The sequence below is a fragment of the Pezoporus wallicus genome, unplaced genomic scaffold (genome assembly GCF_028554395.1).
Source record: "Pezoporus wallicus isolate ANWC-B61680 ecotype Strahan unplaced genomic scaffold, APGP_CSIRO_Pwel_v1 contig_12129, whole genome shotgun sequence".
Classification (NCBI taxonomy): Eukaryota; Metazoa; Chordata; class Aves; order Psittaciformes; family Psittacidae; genus Pezoporus; species Pezoporus wallicus.
The window spans coordinates 315,800-332,764 of NW_026642642.1; the positions used below are offsets into that span (position 1 = coordinate 315,800).

Below are 16,965 nucleotides of genomic sequence, written 5' to 3' on the forward strand. Positions count from 1 at the left end.
GCTTTGCAAGAAAGGGTTATGAAGCTCATGGCTTGGATAAAGGAAAGGTCATGTGCTCACAGGAGGCAGAAGTCTGGTTCAGAACAGGTCTGGCTCACTAGACCTTTGTACTCTGTACAGGAGTGCCTTTACTTCATGAAGGTGGTCTGGGAAGAACAGAGAGTTGGCGTAGGAAAACCTGGCTTGTGACAGAGGATGGGTGTGATAGCCAGAGTTAGCAAGGAAATAGATGGGTGTAGAGGGCTGCCAAGCACCATAGTCTGGTTGATGGGCAAGAGAAGTCCCTGTGTGTGGCAGGCTCATGCTAGGGGCCCTGAAGGGGAGTAAGATATAAAAACACAAGAGAATGGAACATGGTTGGATTTACAGAATAGTAGTAAAAATATTGATTGACCTAAAAACTAAGGAAGATCCACAGTGAGAAAGGCATCACGACTGTTCCTCCAGCTGCTCTTACGCCAGGTCATGGGCAGCTTGTCAACAGTATTATTGTGCCTTTCTGCAGCTCCTGAAAGACAGTGGCTGTGGGGAACGCAAGCCCTTATTCTCTCTTCCTGGGCACGTTAGACATCAGTGTCCATCTTCGGCCTTTCACCTCAGACTCAGGCTGAGGGTGAGGAGTGCTCCCAGGAGGTGGCTGTGTATGCTACAGGCATTTAAGCTCTTGCTAGCTTCATATCCCAGGGACTATTGCTGTAAAAAGTGGACCATGCAGTTTTGAGGACCCTATAATGAAGTTCTGTCAGAGCTGTTGTCTACGCTGGTAACATTTATAGCTGGTGAATGATGAACATCCCAGGAAGCCAAAAGGTATCTTGGGCTTAAAGCCAGCTTCTGAACTGAGTCTCCCAACAGCAGGAGGTAGGTGGTAGCAGATGCCATCTAAATCTGAGCTAGCACTGAAACACCTTCATGCCCTTCTGACAATAGGTTAAAACCACCAAGTGTCTCCAAAATGCAGGAAAAGCAGTAACTTTAAAATAATGCAGGTTTGTGTCCTGAGCAGTCCGTGGTTTAGTTGTGTGACAGTGTGGAGCAGGGCAGGGACAGCTCTATTATGGGATAGAGACGATGTTCAGCAGCCATAGGACAGCTGCAGTCCAGTATAGCTAGGAGCAAGCTCCACGTGAGAGGATGTATATGGAGGTTTGGGGACACAGATACACAGCTGTTCCTGTCCCTCAGTTAAAGCTCTATCTGCTGTGAAAGCAACATGTGTCCCCTTCACCCTGTGGGTCTTCAAACATGTTGGCAAACAACTTCCTGCATGTTCATGGTTAGGGCTGTGCTCCAGACAGTAAATATGCTGAAGAAGAATGAAAATCAGCACAACTGTATTCCTGGATTTGTTTGCTTGAGTCATTACTTGGAAGTCTAATGCTTTCTCCTTTGCTAGCAATGGGAAGACTTACCAGTTCACTGACATTTTCTGTTAAGCTTCTAGGTGCTACAGCGATTGAGGACAAGTTACAGGATGGAGTCCCACAGACAATTGAGACTCTTGCCAGAGCCAGCATTAAGATATGGGTTCTCACTGGAGACAAGCAAGGTAAAGGGGCTACAGCTTTGGGTGTTTCTCTTCTCTCCGACCGGTGGGATGGTTCAGCTAAGACCCACGTTCTCATTCTTTTTTCTTTGAAAACTGCACAGAAAACAAACTTACAAGGCTTTGCTTCATTGGCAGCTTGGCGAATCTCTAGTTATCTGTAATTAGACCAGATAACTGTAGCTACTGCTTGTTCTCAGTTCCCATCCTGAGTCTGGAAGGAGTGTGAAGTCATCATCCTTTGCCTTAGGAGAGGTGGCAGAGAGCATCCCATAGACCCTGTCATGTGCTGTGAAAAGTTCTCACTTTAGTAGTCAGCCATCCTGGTGAAGAAGGTGGAAAAAAATCTTTCCCTGCTTTCCAGGAACTTATTTGCTAAAGTGGATGTTGGGTCTGTCTCAGTTTTGTCCTGGCGTTACTGATCCAGAATAAAAATGGAGGAAACCTAGACTTTTGGAGAAAGCATTCAGTTGGAAAGAATGGTAAATAGACTCAAGTGAATTCTTTTGGAGAAATAGTAACTTTGCTGAAACAGCAGCATTTCAGGGAGGCCAGAAGTGTTTGTGAGTAACTTAATCCAAGAAATGGGCAGAGAATTTTTGTGAAAAATGAAACATTTCATTCTGTTGTGTTCCAAATGCAGTAGTTTTGCTTATGATATGCCAAAATAATACTCCTTTTTTTTTTTTTTCCCCTGAATTTTCTGAACAAAATGTCTTGATATTCTGCTTCAAAACTATAGTTTGGGGCTTTTCTGTGAGTATAGGGAGGGAAAGTTAAAAATCCTGAAAAATTTTTTTGGAATCAACTTGAAATACCTTTTATTGCTACACATACATTGGCCAAAGTGTGATTTAAGTTTTTTCTTTTTGGTTGGATAATTTTTTTTCTGTGGCCTTTTGAAGCCCACTTAGAGGAGATTTGCTGCAACGTGACTCTCCTTGCTGTCTTAAACTGTTAACTCTGAAAGGCTCAGAGCTCTTTTGGGTGAGAAAGAGAGCTTTCATCATGTGTTTCAAAAGGCCACAAGCTGGTAGGTGAGTCTGGGGCTGCTGAGATGATCCTCTTCCTGGTTTGTCTTTCCCAGAGACAGCAATGAATATCAGTTACTCCTGCAACTTGCTGAATGATGACATGGACGATGTTTTCGTTATTGAAGGCAGCACATCTGATGACGTGCTTAAGGAGCTGAGGTAAATGGCTGAAATACATGGTTTTACTGCTGTGCACTGGCATTCTGTTTTGTATTATTCCACATTTTTTTTCCGATGGGCTCTACTTGTTGCAGTTCATTCAGGGACCTTTGATAATCTCCCTGGAAGATCCAGCAGCTAAGCACAACGTAGAAAACTCATCTGAGGATAAACCCTGAATCTTCTTGATCCAAAAGGTCAAGTGTATATAAACGTGTAAGAAAGTGGAGTTAGGCAAGCAGTATCAGCTGGTATTTGACAACTGATTTAGAGCTACAAAGCCTTTAGCTCCGGCCTTGAGATATGCTGTTTCTCCACTGCTATTGCCATTCATAGAATACACAATTCATTTTGTCCCTGCCCATGCCAGTAGGTTGGAAATAGGTGATCTTAAGGTTCTTTCAAACCCAAACCATTCTATAATTCTATGATTCCATGTTACACATTTCAGTCCTGTGTCTGGATATGGTCATTTCCTAGTGTTATCTGGAAACTACCTACCTTCTTCCCTGGCCTCAACAGTAGGCATGATTTCTTAGGTGGAAAATTGGATAGTTTTTTGGTCTTTTTCTCTTTAAATAGGTGGTTGCCAGGTAACTTGTACAGATAATTTGGATTCATTTTGGGATGTAGTCTTTCATGACACTCAGGTGACTCGTTTGACTTTAACTCAGCACAAGTTTAGCACACTTGTTAGAGTTTCAGAAGCATGGGATGATCTGCACAAACAGCAGCAGCTAAACTATGCATGTTGTTGTAGGGATAAAGGAGAAAGGGTAGCATACATTTTTTATTTTCATAAATATGTTTTAATAAAACATAAATACTTTATAAGCCTTTCATTATTATTCTGGAATTTTTTTTTTTTCTTTCAGGGATGCAAGGAAAAAGATGAAGCCAGACTCCTTCCTGGACAGTGATGAAATCAACATTCAGTTTGAAAAATCTTCAAAAATCCCCAAAGTTTTACCTGATGAGCAAGCAAACGGGGTGTATGGTCTGGTTATCACCGGCCACAGCCTGGTAAGAAAAGTTCAGAGGCATGTTAGGGCTGAGTTCTCTGGAGAACTTAATGTGAATATCAAAAAGATGTGGGATAGCCCCCTGCAGATGCCACTTAGTTCTTGACATGCTGGAAGTCTGAAAATGCTTCCTAAAAGTTATTCCTAACAGAAGATTAGATCCAGTGTTTTTTTGAGACATTAAAGGTGATGGGCAAGATTTCAGAAGACTGGAACACTAAAGAGTTGGCCTGATGTTAGGTGAACAAGAGGGGTTGAATAGTTGGATGAATTTTCATTTCCAGAAAGATGCTAGAAGAATAATCAGGTAATTTATGGCTGAAGCAAGCAGATACGATAACATCAGACATGGGTTTCAAGTATGCCAAGAACGTATTCTACTACATATATCCACATTTAGTATGTATTTAGTAAATGTAGCCATATTTAGTATTATAACAGACAAGTTTAACAGATAGAATATACATCTTATCACTTAAGTAATAAATTGTTTGATGTTCTCTCCCATGATGTTCTTCCAAGCAAACCGAAGTAATATGGTCCAGATGAAATTGTTAAGTGGCAGATGGAAGACTGCTTGGAAAGTGTAGCTTTTAAGGGCTCACTGTTGATCTAAAACAAGAATTAAGTGGCATCTGCAGGGGGCTATCCCACATCTATTTGATATTCAGTGCTTGCATTAAATATTTAAAAAAAGAGCAGATAATAGAAGGCTAGGAGAAACTGAGGCATGATGGATTTCAATGTTAGGTTTGAAAGCAATTTTAACAAATTGGAGAAAAGGAGAATGCAATTGAGTAAGAACAAAAGCCTTGCTCTCCACTTTCACTAGACACAACATAATCAACCAGACACATACAAATTCAGAGATTTGTATTTAAGAGCATCATCCATCCGTAAAACTTGTGAAGAAACCCTCCTGCTTCATTTGGCATCAGTAAAGTATTAGCTGAAATAATTACATTTATTTGGGCCATTTTCTCTGAGAAAATGTGAACCAACTAGAGAGAGTACAAAGAAAACTGCAAGAGTAGTCATACATGATCTGGAAAGCAAGGGGAGAACTGAGAAAGTTAGGATTTCTTAGCCTAGAGAATACTGATCAGTCTTGGTAGTACTCTTCAAATAATAACAGGTAAATAAAAAAGCAATGGAATTAAACTGAGATAAGAGAGTTTGGAGTGAAATGCCTTCCTGGAGAGAATAGCAAAGCACTGGAATAGGTTTGCCATCATTGGGAATTTTTTAGACCAGATTAAAGAAAAAAAACAATTTAGGTACGTTCCAGCCTGTCTGTGAGAAAGGCTTAGACAAATCAGGTTTATTTGTGTCTTGTATTTTGCTTTCCCACACTGCGGGGAAAGTAAAGAGGTAGATTTGGAAAGAGACGGGAGGTGCTGCCTTTCAGAGACAAGATGCTTTTGTTCCCTGTGGTTGATACCTCGCTTGACGGCAGTCCAGCAAATCTAATCCACAGCTCTTATACCAGCCCAGCAAATTGCTATATAAAAGATCTCATTTTACTCCATCTTTGGCTTGTGTGCCATGTATAGAGACCCTGGGCTAGATGGGACACTTCCAGGCAGCATCTATGTTGTCAAATACCCTTTTTTACCCTAGCTCCCTCTTTAACTCCAGGGCTCTAATCCCCTTTAGGACCCCACTGCAAAACAGGCAAGAGCTCTATCACATCAGTTTGGTGCACCTGCATGGGCAAATCCTGTGACATCCCAGCCAGCCACAAGCCCCTGCCTGTTCCTACTCCATCCCCTCAGCCTGCAGCACAAGATCCCAAGTGTGGGATCTGCAAGCACCACTTGCAGCAGTGACAAAGCCTTCTTCTTATTTGTGGCAAACCTCACACTCACCCATAACCCTGCCAAGGAGATACATCCTGCACAAAGCAAATCAAATGTGGCCTGTGTGGGAGCAGCTGGTCCATATAGCCCATAGTGGAGTGGACACAGCAGTTTCACCTGGACCATGGCTTTCTGCTGGGTGTCGACCACAAGGACAGCATGGACAAGACTATATGTTATTTATTTATTTCTGTGAACCTAGAGCTTGAGTAATGGTACTAGTGCTGAAACTGTCCCACTCAAACGCAGCATCTGTTCAGTGCCATATCCCTGCATGCATATGAGTGGGATGGCACCACTGGGGCTAGATGTGGTATCACTTAAGCAGAGCAAGGGAACACAAGCACATTAGCATCTGTAATGGCATCATCATGCAAGTTGACTTGTGTGCAGTGCCATTAATAGACTACATGTTAACATTTTGCTAGTGCTGTTGTGTTTGCGAGGATGTTGTGGCAAAAGCCATCTCTAACTGCACTGACTGGCTGGTACTAAAGCTGAACCACAAAAAGGTCTTTCTTATTGAGCAAGCCTGCCTGCCACTGACTGATGGGAGGAGAGCAGGACAGTGGTGACTCACAGCTATCTGTTTGAAGAAGAAAGAGTATCTGACCTCAGGATTGTCTGCCTTACGCAGACAGGGCCTGCTGTAATGGAAAGAGGAAAGATGAGGAAAGAGCCCTGTAGATTCCTCCCATGCACATTTACTAAGAGAGACCAAAGAACAGAGCCAAAAAGCATGATCTGAAAGAAATATGAAAAGATAACAGTGCTCCCTCCTCCTCATGCAGACCTGGAGGGGTGACCAGACATCCAATTATCTCTGTGCTTGCCAAACAGAAATAACACAGCTGACTGGTTTAGAGGGTCAGCACTCAGAGCAGAGTTGTGTTTCCTGTGGCTTTTTGTTTTGATTTGTCATGCTTACCTGAGCTCAGCTTTTTCCATGTGTTGTTTTAATTAACTGCTCCCTATTTGAAGCCTGTTTATACCACAGATCTCCTAGATCTTAAAAAATAAACCAAGAGGGATGAGCAAAGACTCTCCCACATGAAGATACGCAAGGCTGTCTCCGGCCCAGCATCAGATTTGTTAATTTAGTGGTCTTGCCATTTGACACTTCCAACGCACCGCCAGGTTACATCAGCCAGAGCATCTGTTGTGCATATTCAGCTGTGGTGCATCCAAGATGCAAGCCCATGGGTGCACACCGTGTGGCATGATGCTGTGCAGTCTGGATGCTCCCTGCAACTGAATGGACAGATTCGCTTAGGGTATATCATGCCTTCCTCCTGCCAATGGAATAACTAGCACATTTCTCATTTCCTTCCCACTGCATCCTCTTTGTCAGGCCACGAGTTGCTGCCAGTCTGATCTGAACACTCCCTTTGCTCCTTCTCAGGCTTACGGGCTGGAAGAGAATCTGGAGCTGGAGCTGGTGAGAACTGCTTGCATGTGCAAAGTGGTGATTTGCTGCCGGGTGACCCCACTGCAGAAGGCCCAGGTGGTGGAGCTGGTGAAGAAGTACAAGAAGGCTGTGACCTTAGCAATTGGAGACGGCGCCAATGATGTCAGCATGATCAAAAGTGAGTGATGGACAACAGCTGGCATGCTCTGGCAAACTGATGATGTATTCAATGATGTATTTGCTCTCTGAGGTGGTCTAGCAGCAGGAACACATCTGGCTGCCCTCTGGACCATCTTCTTTGTGGCACCAAGGGGCTGTGTCTCGGTTTGGCAGGCTTCTACAGAGCACCATCACTATGGGCTACTGGTGTCTCCTGCCTTCCAGGACACACAAGAAGGGCCCTTTGCTATGCTCCCACCACCAGGATGCAGGAAGCCAAGGCTGCACTTGCTGGCCTTTTCTCTCTTTCTGCCTTAGAACAGACTAAAGCCCATAGCGGCTGTACCATGTCCACCTATGCTTCTGCATGACCACTGTCACAAGTGTGATACAAAGAACAAACAAGTTTGTTTCACAGTGGGCCTGTCTGCAATGCAGAAAGAAAAATCTTCAAGCCTCTAAATAGTCTGTATAATGTTACATGATTTTTTTTAACATTTCTGTGTGATAGAGGCATTTGTCTGTTACCTCTTCAGCTATAAAGTATGCTCTTCTAGGTGCTTTCGTCCTTGAGCATCATTTGATGCTGCACTACCTCAGTGAATTTATCATTAAAATCCCCTAACTAGCTATAATTAAATTAAGATTATTCAGAAGGGCCTGTGCTAATCTTCCATGTGTTAATTTGCAAGAATTGATTAACTAGAGCCTTTTAATTAAGAAAGAAAAGGCTTAGTAGGGAGCTTCAAGGAAGATAAGTCAGGCAGTCAGTAAAGAAAGGGTAAGGAAAGTTAAAGTGTACATGATAATTAGAAACAGACCCACTCCTCCAACGGAAGGGATGGGACTTTGGGACTTTATCAATTCACTGTTCCATGGAAAGCTCAACCTCCAGCCATCAAGATTGTTCTCATTAGTTAAAGCTGTATAATTAGCTGTCACATTAAACTTATGTCCGTGTTTAATAAACCCAAGTTACTATTTAAAAAGAGGTGGCTCTTCTATCTAATTATCTGATTGAACTAATGAAGCCCAGGACATGTAAAAAGGCTACAGTCTGCCTTGTAGCCCTGTGTCTGAGAAATCTGCAAGGAGTCTGAATATTTTGCTTCTCTAGAGTGATGTTTTACAGCTGCTAGAAGGACATGCACGCATGTAAATATGAGTCACAAGTCAGTACAAATTGAAGTTATTTTTTTGTAACAGTGGCTGTTGTGCACAAAAGCATTTATACTGCTGGAAAATGTCCACAAAGAAAAAGCTAATTGTCATGGAGGGTGTAATATCATTGAAATAACAAAAGCCCAGTTACTGGAAATGCATCACTACAGCCAAAATCACAATGCTGCTGAAAGAATTAGTGCTTCAAAGTGTTTTTTAATGTTTTTAAGAAAGAACTTTACAGAGTACTTTCTATGAAGGCTGGGAGGCAATTAACACAGTGTCCCAGTGCAGGGAACTCATTTAAAAAACAGAATAATCAAAACTCCCAGTGCAATGACATTATCAATAACCTTTTCGTTGCAGCTGCCCACATTGGGGTTGGTATCAGTGGCCAGGAGGGGATGCAGGCAGTCTTGTCCAGTGACTTCTCCTTTGCACAGTTCCGCTACCTGCAGCGCCTGCTTTTGGTCCATGGCCGGTGGTCCTACATCCGCATGTGCAAGTTCCTCAAATACTTCTTCTACAAGAATTTTGCCTTCACATTAGTGCATTTCTGGTATGGGTTCTTCTCTGGCTTCTCAGCACAGGTAGGTCCAACTTCTGTTTTATCATCATCGTGCCCAGCATTTTAAAAGGAACTAAACCAAGCTATTTTGCCTCTCAGTAGCAGCACACAGGTCTTTCTTCTTCAGCTGTACAAACACAAGGCGGGTACTGCTGCCTTCACTGTGCCTGAAGACATTTAGTTGCATTACAAAGCACATAGGTCCCTTGTGGGGTTTTCAGAAGGTTCAAAGTGGCTACAGCCATCAAACAAGGATACAGATTAGACAGAGGCCTGACTAGAGTGGGGCAGGTCTGTGTAAGACTTCTGCTTGCCCTGTTAGCACATTTAAAGCAAACCATTTAACCCTAGGATGTCTGTGTGCTTCAGCAGCTTGCAAAGAGGGGCAAATCTGCAGGGAAAAATGTGGTGTTAGTTGAAGACAAACCAATCCCCAACCAAAACCAGCCCCTGGGAAGCACAGATAGCTCATGAGATAGCCAGATGGGAACAGTCAGGATGCTCTCCATCTGCCCCTGTCTGCTGCTGACCGCTGCAGAGCATGGCCTTGCTGGGGTTGATCCTGCTCCTGCTGCTGCTGCACTGGGTGCAGAGCAAATCCAAGAGGGCTGGCCTGTCATGATCCTTACCCCATACACTCCCACATCTGGGCTGGTGAGCTTTAGTCACCTTATAGTCTGGTCTTGATAGCATCTCAAACCAAAATGCTCCATAATTTGTGTGTGCTGTTGAAGAGATGGAAAATGTAGCTTTCTACTAATGCCATGCTCTGTTTTGTTGGTTTTTTTTTAGACTGTCTATGATGAGTGGTTCATTACGCTTTACAATTTGGTATATACCTCCCTCCCAGTGCTAGGAATGAGCCTCTTTGATCAGGTACTGTTTCTATCACCCCTTGGATTTCTTTTATAGGAGCTTTAACTTCAGGTGCTTTGTTCCATGAAGCAAAAGCAGCTTACTTTTTGGCTAGTTACTATTGTGATAGCCCCTGCAATAATTTCCTGCCACTGAGATCTGAGAGCACAAAAAAGGAATGGACCAGGGGGAGATGGTGTATTATCCTGATGTGGCCTGTGCGTTTCAGTGTGTGAGGAGAGACTTTTGGGTCAGGCTGTTGAGTACAGTAAAAGTTGCCATTGTAACACTCCCCTGAAGTAATCACATCATACCAACTATGCTCCTGCAGCCTGGCAAGTGACTTTTTAATGACCACACAAAACAAAGAATGAGCTATATCTCTGAAGCCAAGTTTTCCATGCTCAGCCTTTCTAGTAGAAGTCATTCTGCAGTAATTTCACATACATATTTCTACCCCATTATTACTGTTCAGCAAGACATAGGAGAAATAAAGCTGTTTCTATATTAAGCAGGAACTTGCTACTCTGAAGTGGTTCAGCTTTGGATACTTAAGGGATCCAAATCAGACAGGAGTGCATCTGAGTCCAAGTGGACCCAGGAAAGGTATCTTCTATCCCTGGGCTTCCAGGCAACTCTCTGGAAAGCAGACCATGCATTCTGCTTAAGATGAAGTGTACCTTCATTTTTCTTGCAGCAGCAGCACTTGTCAGTTTTCTCAAGAAAGGTGAAATTCAACATGTAAAATATGTCTAGGTGACCTTGGGATGTGGCATGCTAGTCAGCACAACTGAGTGAATCGTGTGCTAAGCGTTTTCTCATGGAAATGCATGTTCCAGAGAAATGACAACCCTAAGTGGTCATGTGAGGTCGGTTGGGTAGCTGCCAGCAAATCTGACCATCTTCTCTCTACCTTCAGGATGTGGATGATCGTTGGAGCTTGCTGTTTCCTCAGCTTTATGTGCCTGGCCAACAAAACCTCTACTTTAACAAAATGGTGTTTGTCAAGTGCATGTTTCAAGGGATCTACAGTTCCCTCATTCTTTTCTTCATCCCCTATGGGGCCATGTACAATACAGTGAGAAGTGATGGGAAGGCTATTGCTGACTACCAGTCCTTTGCGCTGATGGTCCAGACTTGCTTATTGATTGTGGTTTCTGTACAGGTAAGGCATCCCAGGTAATATTTTTAGGAATTAGTTGTTATGTTGTGAAGGCAGCATCTGGAGGGCCACCTGGAATCCTGATAGCATTGTATTTGCTGCTGCACGTTGCATTCTTGCAAAAACCAAGATTGACACCAGATTATTCTCCTCAGTTCATAAAATCAGCAGATTTGCTTGAGATCAGGGTGACAGGAAAACAGTCTCTGCTTTGAAAAGTTTGCAGTCATAGCAGGCAAAACAGGTAAAGCTGGGAATAGAGGACTAATTCCAGTTCTATGGGAAGGGTTTGAAGAATGAGACTGTCTTATTCTTCAGATTTGTCTTGACTGCTATCAGCTGGTTATTGTCTTGTCTTGACTGCTATCAGATAGTTATTTATAGTGTTTCCATTTTGGGGCTGTCTCTCTAGCCTGGCCCAATGCATGATGCAGATGCTAGGTCTGCAGCAAAGACTTGGGGGTTACAAAATTCAGGTGGTACTACCAGGATGAGATAAACTTCTTAAAAGTAAACCAATCAATCACATATCCCTAGGTAATGATTTCTGCTGTCTGAGGTCTTGTAGGCTCCTTCTCCAAACTCTCAATGCTATGGGGACATAAGTATGGCTTATTTGAGTTCGCTTGACAAGAGCAGAAGAACAAGGCAAACATGCTTGCCTTGAATGGTCTCCTGGCATCCAGGCATCTGTGGCTTGGTATTTCTTGAGACTTGAATGAGTAAGTCTTGGGGGCAGCTATATGAAGAAGAGGACAAGCTGTGTTCAACCCCGATCTGCTGAATAATTAAGGCACTGACCGTATCTGTATTGTTCCATTCTTTCAGATCTGCTTGGACACTTCTTACTGGACAGTTGTGAACCAGTTCTTCATCTGGGGCAGCCTTTCTGTTTACTTTGCTATCACCTTCACCATGTATAGTGACGGCATGTACATGATCTTCACAGCCTCCTTTCCCTTTGTTGGTAAGCCCTGGGACAAATCTGGATTGCACTCAAAATGGGCCTACTGGAAGGCTTTAATCTTGTCAAGTATTTCTAGTACACATTATTACCTCTCTAGAGGCAGTAGCAATGTATTGATTGTCTTTTCTACAAGAAATGCCAGGGCATTTCTGAGGTCTGCTGGGAATGCTTATTTTGAAACCCATCCATCTTGGTGAACATTTTCCTCATTCACTTCCTTACATAAAAATGCACATCTACATGCAGCCACAGGAATGGTCCTTTAAATAAACCTGGCCTTTAAATAAACCTGGCCTTTAAATAAACTGAGCTGTCTGGAATGTTTTCTGCTGCTCTTTCATGTTCTGTTTCCAGGTGTCCAATTTTTACAGATATCTAGAGGCATTTTATTTGCAGAAAGATGCATGTTCTTTTGTAAATAAGTTAACATGTTGGTACAGGAAAGCATAGGAGTCTGATATCCAGTTAGACATGTGAAAAACACTGATTACAGTGAGCCAGGTTAAGTGGCAAACTCCCAACAAAAAAACATCCAGTGATGACCTGTCCTTTGTATTACTGTACATTAAAGATTTATGAACACGTTCAAAAAGTGCAGGATAACATAAAAATGAGTCCACCTCATGAAATTTTGACCAGGAGGAAGCTGAAAGCTTAGCAAAGTATTTCCGATGTTTTTAACAGCCCTGTGCATCCGTAGCCAGTATTGATACAGCAGTGTTAGGAGACTTTACTTCCAAACTCCCAATGCTTTTCAAGTCTCAGATTGATGTATTAATCAGTTCCTTTATTTCTGAACAAATTGTTAAGCCAAGACTTGTTCTGCCCATCTTCACTGCAATACCAGGGTGATTGGCCATTTGAGAAATATTTGAGATGCAGGTCAGTTGGTTGCTATGTGTTTTACAAGCAGATGTCACATCCCCTGCAAGATAGCCTTTATTATCAAAAGCACTGAGTGAACACAGTGTCTGTTCAGTTTCCAAAGACAGGTGGAAACACACTTGCCATATCTCTATCTGCTGCTCAGCACATAGTCTGCTTAATAATGTCTCAGTCTGAAACTATTTTTAAGAAAAGTGTTTATAGTCTAGGCTGAGACAACTTGTTTTCTTTAATTTCAGTGGAGCTGTATTACAGCAGAATTTGGCCAACTAAAAAGAAAACATTCATCAACTATACTGCCAACAACATCATCATTAAGCCCTGTAATGAGAGTTTTGCAGACTGTTTGTTCTATCTTGCATTCCTTCAGTTTTGGAGAAGCCAAAAGTGAGCCCTGTGGTTTCAAAGAAGGTGGTAGTGTCACACCAGCACATGACAGTTGCTCTGCCAATGTACCCATCAGGCTACACTGGCTGTGCAGACACCTGGAGTAAAAAATGCTCCTCTTGTAAAGGGCTGTGATCCCATCCATCATCTGCTGGGCAGTCAGTCAGTACTCCATATGCTTCAGGAAATGGTGCTGGAAAGTAATAAAACAGTATTCCTGATTTTACAATAGAGTCCTGGCAAAAGGTGAGAGGGCAGGGCTGCTGCTGAAGAAGGCCTCCTGAACTATTGTATCAACCGTTTGCAGTGATTTGACTCTTTGTACGTAGTTAAGGCATTCACTCTGACAGGCTTGTGTCCCTGAGTTGTTGCTGCAGTTGTGTCTGGATGTTGCACCTTTCTTTGCTCATCTCAGACAGTGACATTAGTATTACTGTTCTTTCTATAGCAAATTGATTTCGTTGTTGGGGAGGGTGTCTTTTTTTGTACTTTGATCGTTTGCCAAGTGCCTCAGAATCACAGAGCGTGAAAGGTTCAGGTGACTGCTACAGTTTTAATCCTGCTTTTTGTTTTTCAGGTACAGCTCGAAACACTCTCAGCCAACCCAACGTGTGGCTAGCAATCTTCCTCAGCATCACCCTCTGTGTGCTGCCTGTAGTTGGCTTTCGATTCCTGAAGACTCAGTTAAGGCCAACTCCCAGTGATAAAGTAAGGCGATACCTTATTAAACAAGGAATCCTGTTTACTACCACCTAAGCTTCCCATGGAGCCATGCTGCATGGCCTTGGCATTGCTCAGAGAGTATGTCCCTGTAGATGCAAGTGCTGCCATCTGTCTGTCCGCTACTCCCTTGGGAAGGAGGATTGAATTCGGGTTTTGGCACAGCTCAAAACCATCTGCAACAGGGACCAAGGCTGAGATTATTTAGATTTGGATTAGATTGCATTGGAGCAAGGAAGCGGCACTATTTTTAGGTGCATGGTTTAAGGGCTGTGGCTCAGTGGCAAGGGAGTGGCGTGTTCCTCCTGACCTCATACTGTACCCTTTTTAGCCTGGCAAACCACAGCCCTTCACTCTCCACCCAGCATTACGTGTTTGCTATTTGGGCTTTTTTTTCACTTAAGAATCTACTTCGTTTGTAATCAGTAGTTATATGCCCCCTCTGAAACCAGAAAGAGCATGAAGATGAGGCCACTGGGGCTCGGAGACATGGAGTGGGCAGAGAGCGCACCGTTCACTAGTGCCGATGGACCCCTCGAGGATGTTTAAGCCTAAGCACTGCTCCCCCGGCTCGCTTCCGAGCAGCAGCATCTGCAAAATGCTGCTGCCACCTGGTGCTTTTTCCCTCTTCCTGCACTGAGCTGTGAGAAACCAGTGTTTGCGAACAGCCCCAGGGGATGCACCTCAGTGGCTGCCCTCATCATCCTTGGGATGGCTGTGAAGCTCCCCAGTGCTCCAGAACTGTTGGCGAATGAGTGCAGGGGAATTCTGAGCCCTTGTAGAGGTGGTAGGTGGGTGATAGAGAAGACTGCAAAGTCGGGAGGTCCTCAGGACACAATTAGAGGCAGTTCAGGTGTGTAAAAATGGGCTGAGTTTTCCCCTTAGAAGTAGAAGCCGTAGAACCATAAGTTCCAGACTGGTTTGGGTTGGAAGGGACCTTAAAGCCCGTGCGGTTCCAATCCCCTGCCATGGGCAGGGACACCTTCCACTAGAGCAGGTTGCTCCAAGCCCCCTCCAACCTGGCCTTGAACACTCTCAGGTGTGGGGCAGAACTGCCTAGCAAAATTGCACCTTTTCTAAGTCCAACACAGTTATAATACAGAATCCGAGCCTCAGGGCCTGGGCTGAGCACTTCTCTCTAGTGAAAAATTACTTTACTTTTCTACCTCCTCTAGGAAGCAAATTGTCACAGGAGAGGAGCGTTTGGGTTTCCTAATGTATGGAGATCCCCAGCAAGCAGTATTGAGAGGAACTGGCGTAAGAAAACTGGAGAGGGACATTTTACAAGGGCCTGTAGTGACAGGACAAGGGGGAATGGCTTTGAACTGACAGAGTGGAGACTGAGATTAGATATTTGGAAAAAAAAATCTTCCCTGTGAGGGTGCTGAGGCGCTGGCACAGGGTACCCAGAGAAGCTGTGGCTGCCCCATCCCTGGCAGTGTTCAAGGCCAGGTTGGACACAGGGGCTTGGAGCAAGCTGCTCTAGTGGAAGGGGTCCCTGCCTGTGGCAGAGGTTGGAACTGGATGAGCTTTAAGTTTTCTTCAACCCAAACCATTCTGGGATTCTGTGAACTTAAATAGAGACCTGGTGTTTAGAGAGGCCAAGTACCTACAACTGCCACTATCCCAAGCAAGAAGAACAGGGGTCTGGCACCTGGGGATTCTGCTGAGCCACTGGCACTCCATACTGGCGTTATGCCTTTAACAGCCCCTTTCTGAAAAGATGCTTGTCCTCAGATGATGTTGGTGGCCACCAGAGATCCCACTGCCTGCAAAAAAAGTGCATTATTTCTTTCCCTTCTACCAAGGACTGTGAGAATCTATTTATCGCCATTCTCATCATAAAAAGCTTTTATGTATCAGAGATCCCCTTGAGTAGTAATTAGTAGAAATTACTAGTAATTAATACTTCAGTAGAAATAAGCAAATTCTTAAATGTTTCTTTTTTTGTTTTTTGGACTTCCATCTATTGTTGAGGTGACTTCAACATTTGGTCTGAAGAGCCTAAAAGAGCTGCAGTAATACCCCAGCTGAGGCATCAGAAAGCTGTAAATCTTCTCCTCTCATGACTTAAAGATGACACTGCAATTATGCCTTCTAGAATAAGATTACCTTTTGCTTTTACCAGGCTGCCAGTTTAGTTCCTGCTCCACAACCCCTCCTGCCATCCCCCTGTTTTGCCAATCAGTTTTGGCTTTGGCCACCTGCTTCTGTTTCCCTTTGTTCCTGTGTTCCTGTGCTTGTGAATAACGATGCACTTCCCACTTTTTCCATCTTATTTTCTGATTCCAGGTCCTGCTCAAGATCAAAGAAGCCAAAAAGCGGCCGCCTCCACCCTCACCCAGGAGACACCTGCGTCGAACCAGCACCCGCCGCTCTGGCTATGCCTTTGCCCATCAGCACGGCTTTGGGGCACTCATTATGTCTGGGAGAAACATGCGACCAAAATCACCTTTTGCCGCGACGGGAACATTTTCACCGAATAGTGACAAACATAAGCACAAAGGATTGTAAAAAAAAAAAACAAAAAACAAAAAACAACCAACCCAAAACAGAAAAAAAAAAAAACCAAAGAAACATGAAAACCAGCAACACAAACCAAAGTGAAGGGCTGTCAGGAGGGGGGGCTGTGCTCCCTGCAAAGCACAGAGGCAGTGGCTGCCCAGAGCCCTGCCCTCCAGGATACCAAATCAAGAACGTGCGCCTTTTTCACCCAGGTTCAGCCTCTGACTCCAGCTTCTCTTCCAAAGACATGTGCTGCTGCCAAGGGAATGCCGGCAGAATGCATTAGAGATGTTGTAGGTATTCCAGAGGGCCTCCCTGGAATGACAGAGAACATCCTGCAGGAGGCATCTCTGCTCCCTGAGATAGTTCATGGTGATTACTTTACATTTTTCTCCCTTTAACTACATACCTCAGAGCAAAGAGAAGTCTAGGCTGAGGAAAAGGCTGAATTGGTGATGTCCTTCTCATCTATGTGCCTTTGTTTCTATCGTGAGTAGACTCTGGGCTGTATTACTGGGGTGACAGTGTTGACCCCAGGTGTGCCTTAGGTCCAGCTGCAGAACCCCCA

The 16,965-nt window shown here is 43.9% G+C and overlaps 1 protein-coding gene across 4 annotated transcripts in view; it reads left to right on the top strand.

The window, feature by feature from the left end:
- Positions 1–16,415, top strand: part of LOC130610964 (phospholipid-transporting ATPase FetA-like) — an 83,323-nt gene extending 66,908 nt beyond the window's left edge. For all 4 annotated transcript variants that reach the window (XM_057431202.1, XM_057431203.1, XM_057431200.1 and 1 more), the window contains exons 19-28: positions 1,438–1,549; positions 2,634–2,739; positions 3,615–3,762; positions 7,023–7,206; positions 8,715–8,938; positions 9,709–9,792; positions 10,691–10,936; positions 11,762–11,900; positions 13,750–13,880; positions 16,185–16,415. In XM_057431202.1, coding sequence (XP_057287185.1) covers positions 1,438–1,549; positions 2,634–2,739; positions 3,615–3,762; positions 7,023–7,206; positions 8,715–8,938; positions 9,709–9,792; positions 10,691–10,936; positions 11,762–11,900; positions 13,750–13,880; positions 16,185–16,406 — 1,596 coding nt within the window. In that variant the 3' untranslated portion in view covers positions 16,407–16,415. The remainder of the gene's footprint in view (positions 1–1,437; positions 1,550–2,633; positions 2,740–3,614; positions 3,763–7,022; positions 7,207–8,714; positions 8,939–9,708; positions 9,793–10,690; positions 10,937–11,761; positions 11,901–13,749; positions 13,881–16,184) is intronic.
- Positions 16,416–16,965: the final 550 nt, after the last annotated feature.